This window comes from Pleurodeles waltl, chromosome 4_2 (genome assembly GCF_031143425.1).
Source record: "Pleurodeles waltl isolate 20211129_DDA chromosome 4_2, aPleWal1.hap1.20221129, whole genome shotgun sequence".
NCBI classification, from domain to species: domain Eukaryota; kingdom Metazoa; phylum Chordata; class Amphibia; order Caudata; family Salamandridae; genus Pleurodeles; species Pleurodeles waltl.
The window spans coordinates 319749376-319768044 of NC_090443.1; the positions used below are offsets into that span (position 1 = coordinate 319749376).

The following is an 18669-nucleotide window of genomic DNA, read 5'->3' on the forward strand; positions in this document are numbered from 1 at the left end:
CAATCAGTCAATTTGTGAAGTGCAGAGTGCTAAACCCCAGTTGAAAAGGTCTTCAGTGCTTTCTGGAAATCTGGAAATGATGGGAAGGGGCAGAGCTGCAAGGGTAGGTTGTTCATGGCCTAAGGAGACAGAGGCTTTGGGGCTCAATGAGTGCCTGATTCGCCAGCGCAGGGCATTCAAAAATACCAGAATAGTCAGGTGGGAGATACTGTGCTTGGTGTGGCCCAATCTGAAAGCCCTGCTACCCCACCTTAAAGCAACCACTGATATCATGACACAGTCACTAACTGTTGCATTTAGAAGCCAGGGTACGGTGCTGTACAGCCCACAATGCAATAATACAAATAACCCTAAAAGTACCCAGGCTTCCATAAATGCGATCCTGAAGGCACAAGAAGACTGGCTCAAGAAACCTATGAGGCAGCAATGTAACCAAGAAGTAGAGTGGTGGTGAAGTGCAGATGAGAGTTTTCCACTGCGTCTACCCCAAAACCACAGGACAGACCGTTGGACTTGTGAATTTGGTGACCCTGAACTTGCACTGACCGCCCTCGATGGCATGCGTCTGATGAAGAGGTGCACAGATTATGATAACCATCAGTGACTCAACATTCAAGCAGTGGAGACACTACTGACTTGAGAGGCCTGGATAGCTCCTGGACATGTCTGACTGTTAGTGCTGCCTGTAAATTGGGGACAGGTGGGCCAGGAGAATCTTGAACCCTTATCTGCCACAAAAGGGGCCATCTCAGGGCGACAAGAGGCAATGCAAGATCCCCGCTCCTGACAAGCAAAAGGATAAGGCTCTTCATAAGTAAGGGAAGCTGGACTAATTCAACAATGTCCTCACTAATATGGGAAATGCGCAGTTCGCTAGTCTGAACAAGACAGGGCACAAAGACCTCTTCAAGGGCAATGACTCTATTTTAATCATCAATTCCAAGCCATCCAATCTTGCAGGAATGCACTCAAAACCAAAATAGATGCAGTTGGTGCATACATAACCCCTCTTAGACAGAATCTACTCAACACATCAGGCCGAAGCTGAGAGTCATATTGTGGCTCTGGAAGACACAGTCAAAGACCTCCACCGGACATGTTGTTGCCAATACCATACTCCGGGATTCCTTGTATTGCAAGAGATGCAGCTTCTGGCCCCAGTTATACAGTTTTAAGAAACATGGGCATAATCGAGTTTATCAAGCATGGTTTACTAGAGGCTTCCAGGAAGGCTGATCCTAATACACATGTCCTTCCCTTAAGTTGTCTCCAGGGTACATACAGATGATTTCGGTATGCCTGTAGCTATAATGGAGAAGCCGAAAGGGACGCAATGGTCTATCTTAGTGCTTATGTTCCGCCTATTCTTGTTAATACCATGTTTCAAGCAGTCTCTAGTGTCCTACGCCACACCCTGATAGGGATGACCTTGGTGGGAAGGGATTTCAATGCTGTCATAAATATGACTCTATATGGACACTCCCTCCCCAGCCAGAATGGCACCCCTTGTTAAATGGGTGACCTCCTTGGGGTAGGTGACTCATGGAGAAAATGGAACCTGAGGGAGAAACAATTCATATAATATTCAGTCCCCTATCGATGCTTGTTCCACCTTGATTACCTATTTGTCCCAGCCACTAACCTCATCCCCACCGTGGATGCCTGCATATTGCCCAGAGGGTTGTTTGATCACGCCCCTGTGGGGGTACTACCTCACGGACCTCAGCATGACTCGTGGGACCCTTGGTGCCTCAATGCATGGTGGCTAAAGGACAATGTATTTGCTGATTTTCTGTGCAATTACATCAAGGATTCCTTTAAGCTGAATGAATCCTCAGTAGTACCCTTGGTACCCCTGTGGGAGGCCTTCAAGGCAGTGATCTAGCGATGGGCATTCTTCTATGTCCAGGGAAGAGAAAGGGACAGAGGAACAAATCCTGGCGCTCCAAAAGCATCTGCCGAGGGAGTAAACGGAGGCAGCGCACAGGCAGCTTGAGTAGCTCCCCCTTGTGCTAAAGCAAAAACGTATGGACACTGGCAGGTTGGCATTAACAATCTCCCAATAAGGAGGATGGGCAATAACACAGGCAAGCTTATTTACTGGTTAGCACATAGGGTTACTGGTCCAGATTTGTTCTCTCAATTCAAAAGTCCCAGGGTCTCATATTCTTTAGCTACTGCAGCAATATTTACAGATTACTGTTGAGATACATATCAAAAACACACCTCGATTTTTGGAAATATTCAAATGCTCGTTTCTACTAACACCACATTTACTAGTCCTATTTGAGGATATTAGGCAAAGCATTTCCCTCCTAGAGAAGCTACTTGGCATGGCGATAACCACCATTTTAAACCCCAAAAAGTCACCAGATAAATGTGCCTCATATAAACCCATCTCATTAATCAATGTAGAAACCAAAAACCTTGCAAAACGGCTGGCCTCCTAGCTAGCTGGTGTGACACTTACATTGGCCCCAGATGACCAAAGTGCTTTATTCCAGGCAGGAGCACGAGGCACTGCTTGTGTCATGTCCAGGTGGCTTTGGCCAGGGCTGCCGACCTACAGGTTCTTATAGTACTGGTTCCTATAGATTAAAAAAAAGCTTTTGACACGGTCCAAAGGCCCTTCCTAACCACAATCCTTCTGAAAATTAACACAAGCCCTCCATTCTTGCATTTGTTGCAGCTCTCTATGATGCCCCTCAGCCACAGGTTAGAGTAAATGGGGTTGAGTTATCCCTGTTCCCCGTTGAGTGAAGCATCCACAAGACTGCCTTCTCTCTCCTCTCCTGTTTCCTCTATCCATCTAACCCCTTATTGGATGGATTAGGAGAGATACACAGACAGAAGGGTTTCTCTTGCCAAATGCGTTGGAGGACAGAGTGTCCCTATATGTGGACGACATGTTTCTTTTCATCCAGCACCTAGAGAACAAATTAAAGCAGCTGACAAAGATGCTAAACCTCCATGGAGACACCTCTGAGTTAACAGAGAATTAGAATAAGTCCACTTATATGTAAATACGCAGCACTCAGCCACAGCGTCCTGTGCATACCCAACTTCAAATGGCTGAAGACCATTTAAAATACTTGTGTATCATCGTAGCCTGAGACCAACAGAGTGCTTGAGACTTAAACATTGCTGTAATAATGCAATGCAATCATTGGGATTTGGAAAGGTGGTCCTCATTACCCGTTTCCATGATGGGCAGCATAGCCCTCTATAAAATGACCATGTTGCCACATTTCCTGTACGTGTTACAGAATTACCATTTTAATCTTCTATTCTCTTATCAGACCTACATCAATGATCACAAAATAAATGTGGGCAAGTAGACTCTCTAGAGTATTCACGAGAAAGACCCTTTGTTTTCATACAGAGGGGTCCAGGGAATGCCCAACCGTTGCGTCTATTACTGGACAGCATAGCTAGTCCTAATAGATGACTTGCAATTTGGAGACAGACAGGATTTGGACTTGTGGCTGTAGCTGGATGCCCTTGAGAAGGTAGGCCCTTTGAGCTTGATAAGTAAATGGCTCTTTTTGAATGTTCACCCCCGCATTTCTGGACTTATGCTGCTGGTTTTCCAACTCTGAGAGTGCACTGAGGCCTGCTAAACAGACCTCAGTTCCAGTGTCTTAGCCCCACACAAATTACATGTCAAATTGGATACACCCAATTGGCAAGGCCTGACTTACTTATAAGTCCCTAGTATTTGGTACCTAGGGTGTGTAAGACAGACTGTCCACTCAAGGCTGCAGGACTGTTTGTGCCACCCTTTGTGTGACAACATACAAAATGGCTTCCAGCCTGCCAGTGCAGACGGGAAGGGTAGTGCTTGCACTGCCAATTTGACATTGTCATGTAAACCAATGTCAAGGTCAACCTATCTTTTAACACTATGGCCCTCATTATGACTTTGGCGGTCTACAACGTGGACCGCCGAAGTCCCGCCAGCCACAAGACTGCCATATTATGACACTGTCGGCAATCTGGCTGCCACCGCCGGCATGGCAGAGCAGAACCACCAGGATCATAATGATCCCCTATATGTAAGTCTGTCCTAAGGAAGGCATATCAAGTCCTATGGCAGGGAGCAATATTTTATTAAGACATATGTTTTATGATATGTCTTGATAGCAACACTTCTAAATTTGTGATTTTGCTGCAGTTAAAGTTTGTAGTCCCATTGGCTAAGTTAAGGTTACCGTGTAGCATCCCCACCTGGCTAAATTTTGACTGGGTCTACCAAATTGGGTCATGTGCCATATCAAATTAATTGTGACATTAAATGGGACCTGATGCCCAGGTCGAAATTAATGTCACTATTAATAGTAGGCAGCTTTTAGAAAGATGCCCCTCTGTGCTCTGCAGCCTCAGAAAGACATACATACTCAGACAGGTTTCTGACCACCTGGGGAGATGTGTCAACAGCACCCAGGCCAGGGAACAAAGGGGAGTGCCGCAGCAGCGAGGTGACGCCACCTCTGCCTGAATGACTACTCAAGTGGTTAGGCCAGAGGTTAGCTTTAAAGGGTGAGCAGCGTTTGATGGGCCACCTGGCCCAACACCCATGAGCAGGATGCCTTTTGTTCCTATGGACAGCGTGCAGACAGGGCGAGAAAGGGAAACTTGCCCCAAACCAGTTTTACCATGGGCATATTGCCCTCAGGTAGCCACACCTCTAATGTGGGCTACCTTGCTCCTCACAATCGAGGAAGGGTTGTGCTACCTTAAAAGTGGCCAGACTCTGGCATTCTGGGATAGCAAGATGCTATTCATCACAGGAACTTCATCACTAGGTAGGAGGGGATCCAGTAGCCCTGTGACTAGTGACTGCGTGGTCCCCTCTGAACACTATCCTGGGTAAATATGGCACCCCGGGCACGTTGACCCTCTATACTTGCTGGATTTAAAACGAGGATGAGAAGAAAACTACTTTGCACCCATTGGAAGCGCACAAAGAGAGGCTGTGACGCCGGAGTGACTGCACCTGCTGCATTCTGGGCTCACAGAATTTGGACCCTGTTCTGAGTGCCTGTTTTGGGGAAAAGTTGATTCCCATCCCCAGTCCAAAGCAGAGGCTCTAAGGGTCAGGAAATGGCACTGGGGACATTAAAGCTGAAAGAGCCCAAGTTGCATCTCTGGTAGCCACCGCAGAGATTTTGCCACTACCGGATGCCAGGCAGCACATAGGACAATTCGGAGATAGCCAAAAGGTAGACTCCTGTCTGCTGGACTCAAGGTTGTGGCCAGATTCGTCACCCAAGGCAGACACCAGCCTCCACCAAAGATTTGCACCATGACTGCTGTATTGCAAAAATGCAAGGTCTGCATTGGCAGGCCTTGGGACCCTGCAAAAGAGGACTTTGTGGGACCCAGAGATCCATGGACACAGTCACCGCCATTCACCTATGACCGAGGACTCGATCTAACTTCACCCCCGTGGCTTGCACAGCATCAGGAGCATCCTTGAGCATCTTTAAGTCTACATCCCTCAGTATCAGGACCACTCCATTGTCATCTATGGTAGTCATCCTGTAAAGGCTAGATCTTGCCTTAAAATGCCCTCGTGGCCAGGTAACTATCCAAAGTGTCCATTCTGGCCCCCTAAACCTCTGTCCTGCTGGATTTGGTTGCTTAATTCGGGTCAGAGTTATCGAACAAACTCTTTCAAATTTTTTGAAAGTTTTCAAACTTTGTGTTTGCCAATACCTGTTTGCTGTTGATTTAAAAGTTATTTATTGCTTATAAAATCTGTAACTCCGGAACCCCGTGGTGGATTTTAATCATTAAGGTCTCTAAAATGTTATAGAAATTTAGCACTATTTTTATATATTGGTGTCTTGTTTCTTTCTTGTTTTCTTTGTTGTGTGACTTTCTTATTTGGTTGTTTGGTACTGTTAAATACACATTGTTCTGTTGCTAAGCATTACTGCTCACAGCCACAGCTACCATGGGTTGAGCTTAAGGTTAAGTAAACATACGTGACTGGACCCAAGATAGTGTTTGAGAGGGTGCTGCATGATAGGACTCAATAGCCATAGTATACAGTACACCCAACCCCTCACAGCCTGTCAGCACTCCCTCCAACAAATCACATGACTCCCAATCCTGTGCTGGCAGGAGTCCCTAAAGCACAGCCAATAGTTAGGAAAACTCCCAAACTAGACTCCGTGGTGGTGCTGGACACAGAGGGTGCAACTAAGGCAGCTCCCAGGATTCGCAGCATGGGACCTTATTGGAATTTCACACCTGGGAGAGATCTGGGAATATGATAATTTTAAATCCTTTGAACACACTGCAACGGATTTTGAACTGCACAAGACCCAGTTCTACAGACATCTGCAGCTTTGCCACACACTAGCTGCACACAAAGATGATTTAGATGCTGTCCCCGATTTTAATCCACGTGAACTACTAGGCCGCAAAAGTAGCTCATGAATATACAGGTCCTTGCTCCTCAAAACCCCAGACCCACTGGGCAGGATACGAGCTGTGTAGGAAGGAAGCCTGGGAGAGCTAGATGAAGAGGCATGGAAAGAGGACCTACTATAGTTCTGAAAGGGTCCTGAAGATGGGTAGAGCAATAAGCCCTGCTTGCACTTGATGTGGCAGCCTCACAGGCTCATTTTATCACATTATATGGGAATGCCCACGCATTAAAATATACTGGAGACAGATTAATTGAGCCCATTGCAAATATCTCGCGCGCACACACCACTCCACAATACTCTTAGGCCTCGTGGAGTCCTGGTCGGCTTTGCAGGGGACACTAGCAGGACTGGGCTTGCTATTGCTCAAGACTGGTGACAAAATACCTCCCCTCCTGAGTGAATGGTCAGAAGGAATAGAAGAAAATGCGAATTACAAATGGAGGGGGTATGCAGAAAAGCCTCAAAAGATATTGGGCTCTTGGCTATCCCAAGTACCTGACTTAATAAAATATGTTGTCCATTAATTGCCATAATGAGTAGGCTTACCATTTCCCTCATATGCCTCGTGCTTGTCCATTATGTATCTGCCAGGAAGGCATTGTTGTTTTATTTTGAAATGAATTAAAACCAATAAAAAGATATATAAAAACTGCATGTTTTCGTTTTGGCTTGATTGAAAATGATCTTAATTTGTTGTGAAAATGCAGTGAACAGAAAACAATTGCACGTTTCAGGGAGGTATTAAAATTATGATTTTGCAAAAACTTTGAGGAGAACAAAATGCACACCACTAGTTTCAGGGTGGACATAAGCTCAGTCCGCATTATAATCAACATTACGTCCTGCTAGCCTTGTGGGATGATTGCATAAGTTCAAATGGTAACTCATGGCGGTATTAGTATTTTACCGGCATTGTTGGTATTTTAGTCAAGACCTGGTTAAAAAAAATAGAAAAATCAGCTAAATGTGTTATGTTTCACCTTATGAAACATGAACATAAGATACAGTAAAAATACAAATAATTCACTTCAGAAGTATTTTAGAACTGACTAAAATATGTATTAATGATTATGAAACTGAGCCATAGTTGGCACATTAAAAAAAGAATATAGAGGATTTTACACTCAATCATATTTAAGGGCCAACATCTGGCTCTCACAGAATCAGAAAACCAGAATAAATTACCGGTATTTTCTTTGAGAAAGGTGACAACGCTGTTCTCAAACTCCAATCACCATTCTCTTGCAGTTAGGCAAAAATAACAAGCAAGCATTTGCAAAGTCAATAGTTCAGGAATAGGCTGCCGGGCTTTTGGCTGTGCCAATGCTTGTTTTGTCATGATTTCATGAATTCATGCCAGGGGCGTAAGCAGCAAAAGAAAGCTACCATTCCAGGCCTCTTGTTTATCGACCTGCCCTGTGACAGGCTGGTGCATAAAAAGGCCTGAAATGGCAGCTTTCTCTGCCTACAACTCTCCTGAATGCGCCAAACCTCGGAAGCGCTAAGCAGGGTCGGGCCTGGCCGACCATGCCTGACCCTGCTTAGCACTTCTGAGATGAGTGCATTCAGGAGGACTCCGTGGGTCACGGAACTCCCCCTCTGCAGAATTCTAGTTTTTTTTTTCAACTCCGCGGAGTTCCGCGGAGCCGGGCTCCGTTTACTCTGCCCAGTCCTATCCCAAACCTCTTTTGTCATTGGGCAACTGCAAGTGAAGTGCAATTTAGCATCTCCCCTTGTCCAAATGAAACTCCCCAGGGCTGGGTGCAGGGTGTGGAATGTGGATCTGGGTATGTGGACCGGGATGTTATGAAAATAGTAGAGTAACCAGGGGGAGCATTACTATCCTAGATAGGGACAGTCTACCTTACACTGTAAGCAGCAGAGTGGTCCAAAAAGCCATTTGGGGGCTTGGTGATGCTATGGCTTTTACGAGGTTGCTATCTATTAAATCTTCGCCTCATGATAGATGTTAATGCCAAGATAGCGGAACATGCGGGGCTCCCAATGCGGGGGATAAGAATCTACAAAAATATGTTCCTTGGGACAATCTGGATGCAGTGGGAACAGGCATGATTTAGCCCAACTCACCGCCAACCCAGAAGCAGTATGAAACTCCTGCAGTATATCCTGGACATTCGCTATACACTCCCGTATGTCTTGGATGTAGAGTAATACATCATTTGCATGTAGCGAGATGATAACGGTCTCACTGGACAATGGGATACCCCCGGCTGGCCCTCGTTGTCCAAGCCTCTGAGCTAAGGGTTCCATAGCTAGTGCAAATAGTAATGGGGACACTGGACAAACTTGCTGCTTTACCCTGCTCACTCCCAAAACCATTCTGGTCTGGGTGCACCTGCCGTGGCATGTGCTCATATAGCCAGCCCACTATAACCTTAGTCAGGATTTTATAAACAGACCCTATTATAGATAGTGGATGGCAAAAGGAAAGCTATATGGGGTCCTTTCCAGGTTTGGGAAGCGACAGTAATAGGGATTTGCGGAGGGTTGTCAGTAGCAGAACCTCCATTTGGGCCTCTTGGTAGAGTTCGAGTAACTTCGGGGCTACGAAGTGTTCATATGTTTTGTAGAATTCAATTGGGAATCCATCCATCCCAGGTGTCCCTTTGATCGATGCACCCTTTATGGCCCCCCCCTACATCTCCTGTAAAGAGAGGGATGCATTGAGGTCATCTCTGTCTCCTGGTGTAAGGACTGGTAAGTCCACAGAGGCAAGGAAGTGAGGTATGGCGTCCTGACGGTCCATACTGGGAGGGTCATATAGTCTAGTAGCGTATGGTAAATGCTTTGTGTATCTCAGACTCATTAGTGGTTACAAGTGTTGGGGAAACCCTGATCATCGTGATTGTTGTGGGTGGATTTGCGCTGCACACCCTCTTCTGATGCATTTTTGCTTGGTGCGCACGGAAGCAAAGGCAGCCCAGTTGTTCAATCTCATTCACTGTTTCTGGTGTCACCTCCGGTAGAGCCACAAGACTGTGCTACTGGTGGAGCGAGTGGATCCAATGTCAGGAATCTCATCGTCCGAGTCATGAGCAAACATGAATGCCGGTCTGCCCACAATGTAACTACTGCCTTCAGAGCTTGAGCCTGCTCTCCCTTTTCTATCCTGGAGTGGGTGCCCCTTGAATCACAGTGCCACCAGTTTTACATTCCCTACATTTCTTGCGATGGGATGACTGTACCTCATACTGTCAGCTTGTCAGTGAAGAGGGAACAGACATTTCATAGCAACGCTGCTCCACCCAGCGCCAAGCATCTGCCAGTTCTGTGAAGAAATTACTTTTATACCCAACCATAACCTTGAGCGTTACCAGGAAAAGGAGGGAATTGCGAAGACCTGCCTACTTCAATTTTCGCTTCACCCCCAGGAAGTGTCCTGGTGGCGCTGCAGCGTCATAGTGTAATCCGGGAAGATGAAGACTCTGGTGTTTTCATAATGAAGTGGCACGGCCTCCCTGGCTGACTGTAGTAGGGCTTCTTTGTCTCTGAAGTTCATTACGAGTGCCACTGGGGACCGAGGAGGAGCCCCCACCAGTGGCAGCTGTACCAGGACACAATGGGTACGTTCTAAGATAAAGTGTGCAGATAGTTGTCCTGCTGCCACCTCCGTCGACAGCTAGGCTTCGAAGACCTTTATAGGGTCTGCACCTTCCGCATCCTTGGGAAGCCCACTATGCAGAGATTAATTTGACATCAGAGACCTTCTGAGTCCTCTGCTCTAGCTTCTAGTTCACTGATCTTATCAGTAAGGGAGCAAACCTGTTCTTCCATTTCTTATATAGATTGGCGGATCTACATGATCTCATGTTCAGTGCAGGTGACACGATCTGCTAGTTTCTGTGGGTCATAATGAAGTAGGCTTAATTCAATCACAAATGGATCAACTTTGGTGTTCAGACCCTGTCTGGTATCTGTGAAGGCTGCAAGTATCTTGTCCAGTTTAAGCTCTGCGCTTGTTACTGATGATGTTGCATCTGCTGGCTAGTCCTATTCCGAGTGGGCCATGGTACCGCCGCTTTGATGCCACAGCTGTTGAGGGCCAATTCCTTCTCTGTGTTTCATCATCCAATGGTTCTAGCAATGTGGCAGGGACCCCCCAGGCATAGGCACGGAAACTATGAGGGTGACAAACTGTTGAGCCGGACCCGCTAAGCACCCAATCCTCCGACAGTTTGATGAGTGGGGCAGCACAAGCAGTCCTGTGAAGAAGTGAGGTCTATGTTTCATGGGGTTCCCATGGCCAAATAGAGCACATCTCCATCACAGTAGTTTTGACTCCAAGTCTGTTTGCACCACTTGGCTTACAGCTAATGTCCGCCCTGTTGCACTTCCTGTCCAGTAATGCTTGTTGTAGGACCCACCTCACCCCTACTTCATGTAGCATGGGGGCACGAGAAGTCCTAATGCTGTTCTTGCTAATGCTTGTGGAATGCCACTGGGTTTCAGGGAGAAAACAAGTCTCCCTTCCAGACCGGCACTTGAGCCTCCACTCCTCCGTTGGTCCTTTGGGGCCTTCAGCTGCTGCCATAAGTTCGGGCACACTGAGGTACAGGGGCTCTCTCTGTCAAGCGTCAATCCTGATTATTCCTTTGTTTATAGGATATGGTGCAGTTTCCTATTTCTCAATGGCGTTATGAAGCTGGGTAGCGAGGTGCCGCACAGGAGTTGCAGGCGGGGAGTGGTCCAACAATACTTAAGAGGCCCGTACAGTCATTCAGTTAGTTCAGCCAAGTATCATTGTGCTCATAACCCCAGCCATCCCAGTTCCTGCCTGGGAGCCAACACCAGTCCACAGGGCTCACGTGCCATCATGAGAGGTTAGATGGTATGAGGGGGTGCTGAGGGGAATGAAGAAGTAAAGCAAGTTTCAGGAACCGCCACCCACCCTTTTTATCTCCCCTGATGGGCGTACTCACAGTTGTCCATTCAGCGCCTTTTCCAATCTGTCTCGTGGCCCCACGCTGCCCGCTGCAGTGCAGTGAAAGTGCAGTCAGCAGAGCAGTGCTCTGGCAGTCTGCAAAGTTCAGCGAAGCTGGCCTGATGACGCAGATGCCCACACCAGCTGCCTCCCAGTAAAGGCCTATTTAGTGACCTCAAAGCCACACAGCATGGATCAAAGGCCCAGAGTGGCCCAACACCACAGATTCCACTACATCCAGGGATGGGGAACACAAATATCAGGGCCGGGCCGGCTGCACCAATCGCCTCGCAACGCGCCTCTCCTTGCAGCGCCTCTTCTTGCATGTCAGAGGCCTTCTTCGAAGCCTTAGGCCACACAGTGAGGAACCCGGGCCCAGAGCAGTCCAGCACCGCAGGTGGCTCTTTGGGTTCAGGGAGCCTCAGTAGGCTCCACATTGTCTCCTCTCACCAGGCAGATCTATTCAAGGGCTCTCCAGGTGTGTATGGTGGTGGGTGACTACGGATTGTGGGTCCCCCAATGAAGTGATCCTAAAACCTGACTGCCATCTTGTCCTGGCTGGCTACACCCCCCCCCCTGAACACCCCACTCAAACAAATGAGTTAATAGTACATTTAAGACTGCAGAATCTCCGCAGTCAGGGCGGGGAGCTTCCCACATAAAAAGATAGGCCTACCTTTTACATATTGAGTTCTACGCCCAGACTGCGGAGTTTCCACAGTCGTAAACTTACTATTGAGTCATTTGTTTGTGAACAGAAAAAAAGGGTGAACACACACAACAGTGTAAGTTTTGAACTTACATAACAGTGTAAGTTTACCTTTGTGAATCAGACCTCCTGATTGGTGGCTTATAATGCACTTCATGCAAACTCAACTACTGGTGGGAGCAGTAGAGGTTTAGCTGGCAGACTAAATTGTCTACTGCTACAGCAGTGGTTGAGTTTGCACGAAGTGTATCTCTGGTAAGAGATATGTTTTCAGGGCCTCAAAAAATTTGTTTTGCAACATTTCTGTGACTGTCATGATTCATTCAGTGTCCTTAGTCATTGTCATAATCATTTCCATAGCTCAGTAAAATACGTCTCCCACTTGTCGCACCATCTGCATATATCACTATATTAAAAAACACACAAACATACGGAGAAAGGTGGATGACTGCTAACGCCAAACGGGCAAAGCCAAGAGGAAAAAGAAGTTCCCCCAATAGAACAGCAATAATGTGGGAACAGAGTCCACCTAGGATCAGGTGGATGTGAGTATCAAACCTCCAGGTTTGCGCTCAGGAAAGCCTGTCCACATCTCACTCAAAAAGTGTTGAGAGTCATGCCCTAAGTCTAAGTAGTTGCCATGGTTGGGGTGTATTGAACAGGCTTGATAGGCTTGTCTAAAGCCCTTCAGAGTCTTGAAGATCATTATGACTCATCGTTGTGGGTAGTATTAAGTCTGTGTTTGACTAGACAGTTGAAAGTATTGATTTGTGCTTGCACTATAGCAGATTAATTCGGCAACTGTCAGCATGCCCTTTAAAAATTAAATTAAGTAAGCTAAATAGTTCTTCACAAGTATTTGAAATGCATAAGATGGTTTGCATCTGATCTTGTTTTACCCCTGTCAGTTGACTTCTATATTCTATACGCAGACCAACTTTGTTATTTCACAGAGTATTAATGTAGTGATTGCTTAAGCTTCACATGAGATGTAATTATTAAATTAACAATAGAATATCTGTTTGATATTTTGACTTTAAAAACGTTCTCTCCAAAGTCAATAGTCATTGTTTGCCCTTTGCTGCTAGTGGTAGTCCCTACAGGGATGGTGTGCCCTTGGTCTCTCAAAAGAGAACCTTTAAAACAAAAAAGGCCTCACTTAAACCTCTTGGAACTGCGGAAGAATGTTAAAGATAACTGTTCCAAGAACTTACAGGTCTGATTGTTAGGTTTTACATTCTCTCGCTAACAGAGTTTCTGTGTCTTGCACTCATTAGACCTTCTTGGCCAGGTACACCAGTCGTTGAGCAGAGCATTGGTGCTTGCATTTTCAAAGTTTCCTCCAACATAAGTGCAGTATTGTGGAGGAAATTCAAGCATTGGAATTCAACTCTATATTTAGAGCAGGGATCTCCAACCAGTAGCTCGGAGCTACTGATAGCTCGCCAGCTCCCTGGAAGTAGCTCATGGAAGGGTAGATCAGATCCTTGGAGTAGCACTTAGCCAAACCAATGACAGACAAAAAATACAGACAAATAAACACACACAGTGACAACCTGGGACACTGACAAAGCCTGCAACATCACCACCTATCTCCACTTGCAGACTAGCAAAGTTGCTTAGAGAATGATCACATTGCAGGCCTCATTCTACCAGTCACACTGTGTTAATGAATACTCAGCCATGAAAAAGTGCCTGAAGGAGCAATGGGTAGAGTAACTTGTGTGTGGGTCTGCAAAGGACTGCCACTATAGGTAATCCTATATAGGACTTTCAAAATTGAATCTTACTGGATGTGATCATATTGTAACAGTGATAATATTCATGAGTAGCTTGTGTGATATTAACTGATCAGAAGTAGCTCACATCATAGAAAAGGTTGAATTTCTCCTGATTTGCAGTTCCCTTCAAACTCAAACGCCTTATGTCTGCTTTAATCTGTGAAATTCAGAAGTAAGATATGTCTATGTCAAGAGTAGGATACACCCACTAAATTCTGATGAATCATGAATCTGATCCACACAGAATGATTCTTTATCAGTGTGATTAAATACAATGTGTTAGCAAATCCTGAGCAGTGCTCAGCTCTTAACTGCGTCATCTCACACAGTCAACCATGTAGGGGGTTGGCTGGATTCAGTCACATGGCACTTGCACACAGCTGTTCTTCACAGAGCGGTTCATTTTATCTTTGAGAGATCAGGTGGCATGCTGGGCCAGCAGAGCTCTAGTGCTCTATTGTGAAGGTCTGCCAACATGTAGCACCACCCTGGGTGGCACAAAGAAGAACATTTATATAGGATTATCAATAATACACAGATCAATATGTACAGAAACTAACCACTGATTATTGAGAATTGTAGTGAAATTAATTTTCTGCTCCAAGCCATCTGACACCTTGGTATTGGCAATGCTGTGTGTGTAGAGGGATATGGTATGAGTTTAAAAATTAAGGTGATAACACAGTTCAGAACTGATGACATGGCTAAGAAAGAGATTTGCCAATGTGGCTTTGACAAACACTCTGAATCCCAGCCATTTCCCCATCATCAGTCGTTGTGCTGGCTCTATGTGAACGTTTCTTCACCTTTGCAATCTGTAACATCTAATGAAGAGGACTGTGTGGGATTGAAAACTGTTGCTGTAATCGATTTTAGTACTCATTTTGTTGGTCAAATAAAGAGTATGAGTCACTACAAGACTCAAATGCTTCTCTTAAATGGCTACGTCCACAAACAACATTGCAGCAGCCATACAAGGCATTCATCTTTTGTGTCTGTGGAAATGCGCAAGCTAGTTGCCTTTGGTTTATTAATATTTCAGACCCTAGTTACTCCTCCTTCACACACTCCGCTCTTCTCCCTCTCATTATAATACTTTAAAGAGCCACTCACTTGCTCATGGTGCTCGATCCCCATGCTGATCGTGTTCACCAGGATGGCGATCATAATTCCCCTGTTGAAATACTTGCTGTCCACGATCCCCCTCAGTTTGACCCGAATTTCCACCCAGATGCGATCGCAGAACTTCTCGTCGCTCCTGCCCTCATCGCCAACCTCCACCTCAGCAGTGTCTTCACTGCTCTTGCTTCCCTCGCTGGTTTGATCGCGGGCTTCGGCCTGAGTGGGTTTTGGGCTGCCAGTCTTCTTGGAGGAGACCCAGTGGACCTTGGTGCACTGTGGACAGTTAGATGAGTCTGAGGTCAACGTCACAGCAATGGGTTGGACAATGGACTGCGGGGTGTAGTCCAGTTGGCTGTGCTTATTGCAGAGCCCTGAAAAGAGAACAGTCAGGGAGTATTAAAAAGAGTTGCTTCCACAAATTCGTATTACTATTGGCCTAAGAGCAGGTAGATGCTTAACCTAATAGGCTTTAGGTTAAATTTCAGAAGCAGTTAACTATCTTCAATTGTGATAATGGATAATAGTGAGTGATGCTTGAAATTATTAATCTCTGCCTCGCACACATTCAAGAAATGAAGGGAAAGACTTCAACAAGATGATGCTGTTGTACATTTTGAAGCCACTTTATTTTGGGGAAAACATTGTGCAAAAACATAATTTACCATTTATTTTCTCTCAAATAGCTAATGCCTGTTGAATGCAAAGGGCTTTCCTTCCATTGGTTCACACCACAATCCTAGACCACTGATAATATTTCAATCAACAATTCAAACGTTTTAGTTAGTTTAAACGTTTCAGTTTTATAGAAAATATGTGATAATTCATTTATGTATGAGATCTTGGTGCATTTGTCAATGTAAATTAGCATTTTGCCAATGGAGTTAAAGGAAAAAAATGCAAAATTGCTGCAGCCTCACAAAATAACAAGTTTCAGTTACATAGAAAATGTCCAAAAGGAACAAATGCCACATTCCTAAATAACTTTTCTAAATGATCGAAAGGGTAGCTTTTAAAAGTCTTTAAACAATGTTTAATATAATTTACAAAATATTGTGATTTATTTAATTATTAATTATTATTTATTATTAATTATTTATTTTATTTCTTACTTTAAGCCATGTTTTCAGAATTCAAAATATTTTCTCAGCAAGTAAAGACAAAAATATTAGAAAGCTAAAACAAATCTCAAAATGTTCGATGTTAAAATTGTGTGGTTTTTATCTGGGGTAACCAAATTGCCCCTATATGTTTTTTAGGAGACAGATGAGCTCTTATATAGGAAAAGGAAATAGGATGTGGCAAAGAGATGTCCTCCATGTGAATGAAGGCTCTATGCTGAGGTACGGCTCAAACCAACTTGTATAAAAGTCAAAGGTATAAGCCTTGCCATCATTAAAAAGTAGGACAAACCGAACGTCCAAGTCTTATGATCAGTGTCCAAACTTCAGTCCCAGCTCATTCTTAGTGCAATTTAGGAGATGGTTAGTTTGACAAATGAAGAGTGGTGATAACGTGCAATACCGGGATTTTCTCGTGCTGAACAGATATATTTGCAATTCCAACAACATAAGGTGCAAATATTCTTATTCAGTAATAAAGATAGTGCCGTGCATAGGTCAAATTCTGCAAGAGTTACAACTAGAATTAAGCACACACATATTGAACTGGTCTAGTTTCACCTATCTTGTAGAAGTTAAATGGTGAAATGGTTTAGTTACATATATCTGATAGTAACTTTATATTAAGTGAGTATATTACAGCAATCTCAGGGAAGACACATACTGAGTTGGCCTCACACCTAGCTTACAAAAGCAGGATACTAAATGGGTTTAGTTACAACTGTCTTATAGAACTCAAATATTAAACCTGATTTAGTTATGCCTATGTTAGGGAATCTGGATATTTCATCATACTAGTTCCACCTCTCTTACAGAGGTCAAATATTGAATGATATACCTAATCCTGACATATAGGAATGCCATTTTTAACTGTTTGGTTACACCTACTTTATCAAAGCTACATATTTAACACACCTTCTAAAACATATAGAGGTTGAATGTACTAGTTGTTTAGTTATATCACCCTTACAGAAGCTTGATATTCAGAGAGTCTTGTTGCATATTTCTCTTAGAAGCCAGATATAATATAAGATTAGTTACACTTATTTAAAAATAAAATCACACATTTAATAGGTCTAGTGGTACACATACCTTACAAACTTCAGACTCAACTTGCTCTTGGTTCAATTTAAGTTAAGAGATAGTTAATTTGACAAAAGCTGGATAGCGAATGGTTTCTGTTGCATGCCTTATTGAAGCTAGATGTTAAATTGGTTTAGCTACACCTATCCTATAAGCGTCAAATATTGAATGGGGTTCCTCACATCTGTCTTCAAAGGTTGAATACTGAATAGTTTTTTTATGCATCTATATTACAGAAGTCAGATTTTGAACTGATCTAGTTAGACCTGTCACATGTAGGTCAAATATTGAATGGGTTTAGTTGTAGCTCTCCTACAGAAGGTCTATATTGGAATTTGATGTAGTTACACCTATTGTACATAAGTCAAATATTAAGTGGGATAGTTACACGGTAATGCAGAAGCCAAATATTGAATAGGTTTAGTAACTTCTTATAGAAGTTGGATATTGAATGAGTCTAAATGCACCAATCGTATAAATGCCAGATATTAAATGGGTTTGTTACACAACTTTTAATTGAGGACAACTAATGCATTGATTTAGTGAAACCTCTTGAATGCTTCTAATTCCACCTGCCTTACAGAAGCCAGATATTGATGGGTTTATTTAGAACTGTCATACCAAAAGTCAAATATGGAATATGTCTAGAAACACCTTTTGTGGAGAAGCAATATATTGAATGGGGTTAGTGGCACCTCTTTTATAGGGAACGGATATTGAATACGAATAGTTGCACTGATCAAAAAAAGTCAAACATTGAATACATCTAATAATACCTCTTTTACTGAAGTCAAATCTTGATTGTCTCTAATTCAATATATCTTACAGGAGTCACATGAGAATTGAGGCAGCAAGAAATCTAGGACTGTTTTTTTTAAATTAAAAAAAATAGTAGATTGTGAGGTCCTTACAGATTTGACGTCTCTCCTTCCCATTGATGCCAAGTCGTGGTCCACCCACGTCTGCCCGGCCCTCATCCCTGCCCTGAAGGGCTGCATAAAAGCTGATCGTCCGCCGCTTGGCCTTCCGCAGGATGTGGCACACATACTGAAAGATCTCCTCATAGCAATCACCCGGCTCAGCGTAGCTGGCTACTGTGCTGGAGGACAAGTAGAGGGCACGCTGCTCCTGCATCAGCTGGTGCTCCCGCTGCTTGGTCTCAGAAAACTGCGTGGCGATGACAACCAGGCACAAGTTGATCATGAAGAAAGAGCCCACCTGGAAGAGTTGAGAGAGTTGTCAGACAAGCGTAGTGAAGACTATTGCCCAATTGGGGGTTCCTATAAGTGTTAGGTTGAGCAGTGTACCCCTTCACTGTCGTGATGTGAGACATAGAGTGAGTCACATGTAGAACCAAGATGTGGAGTGGGATTAAAAGAAAGCTTATAAATTTGTGAAGGAAAGCGATAGTTTAGGTCCATCCTTTCATAGTTTTCTCGGGCTTTTTCAAGACTTGCATAGGAGGGATTTATTA

The 18669-nt window shown here is 44.3% G+C and overlaps 1 protein-coding gene across 1 annotated transcript in view; it reads right to left on the reverse strand.

Annotated features, from left to right (window-relative positions):
- Positions 1 to 18669, reverse strand: part of CACNA1I (calcium voltage-gated channel subunit alpha1 I) — an 842691-nt gene that overhangs the window by 297287 nt on the left and 526735 nt on the right. Inside the window, exons 9-10 of the mRNA XM_069231287.1 lie at positions 18107 to 18413; positions 14986 to 15365 (exon numbers count right to left, since the gene is read on the reverse strand). Coding sequence (XP_069087388.1) covers positions 14986 to 15365; positions 18107 to 18413 — 687 coding nt within the window. The remainder of the gene's footprint in view (positions 1 to 14985; positions 15366 to 18106; positions 18414 to 18669) is intronic.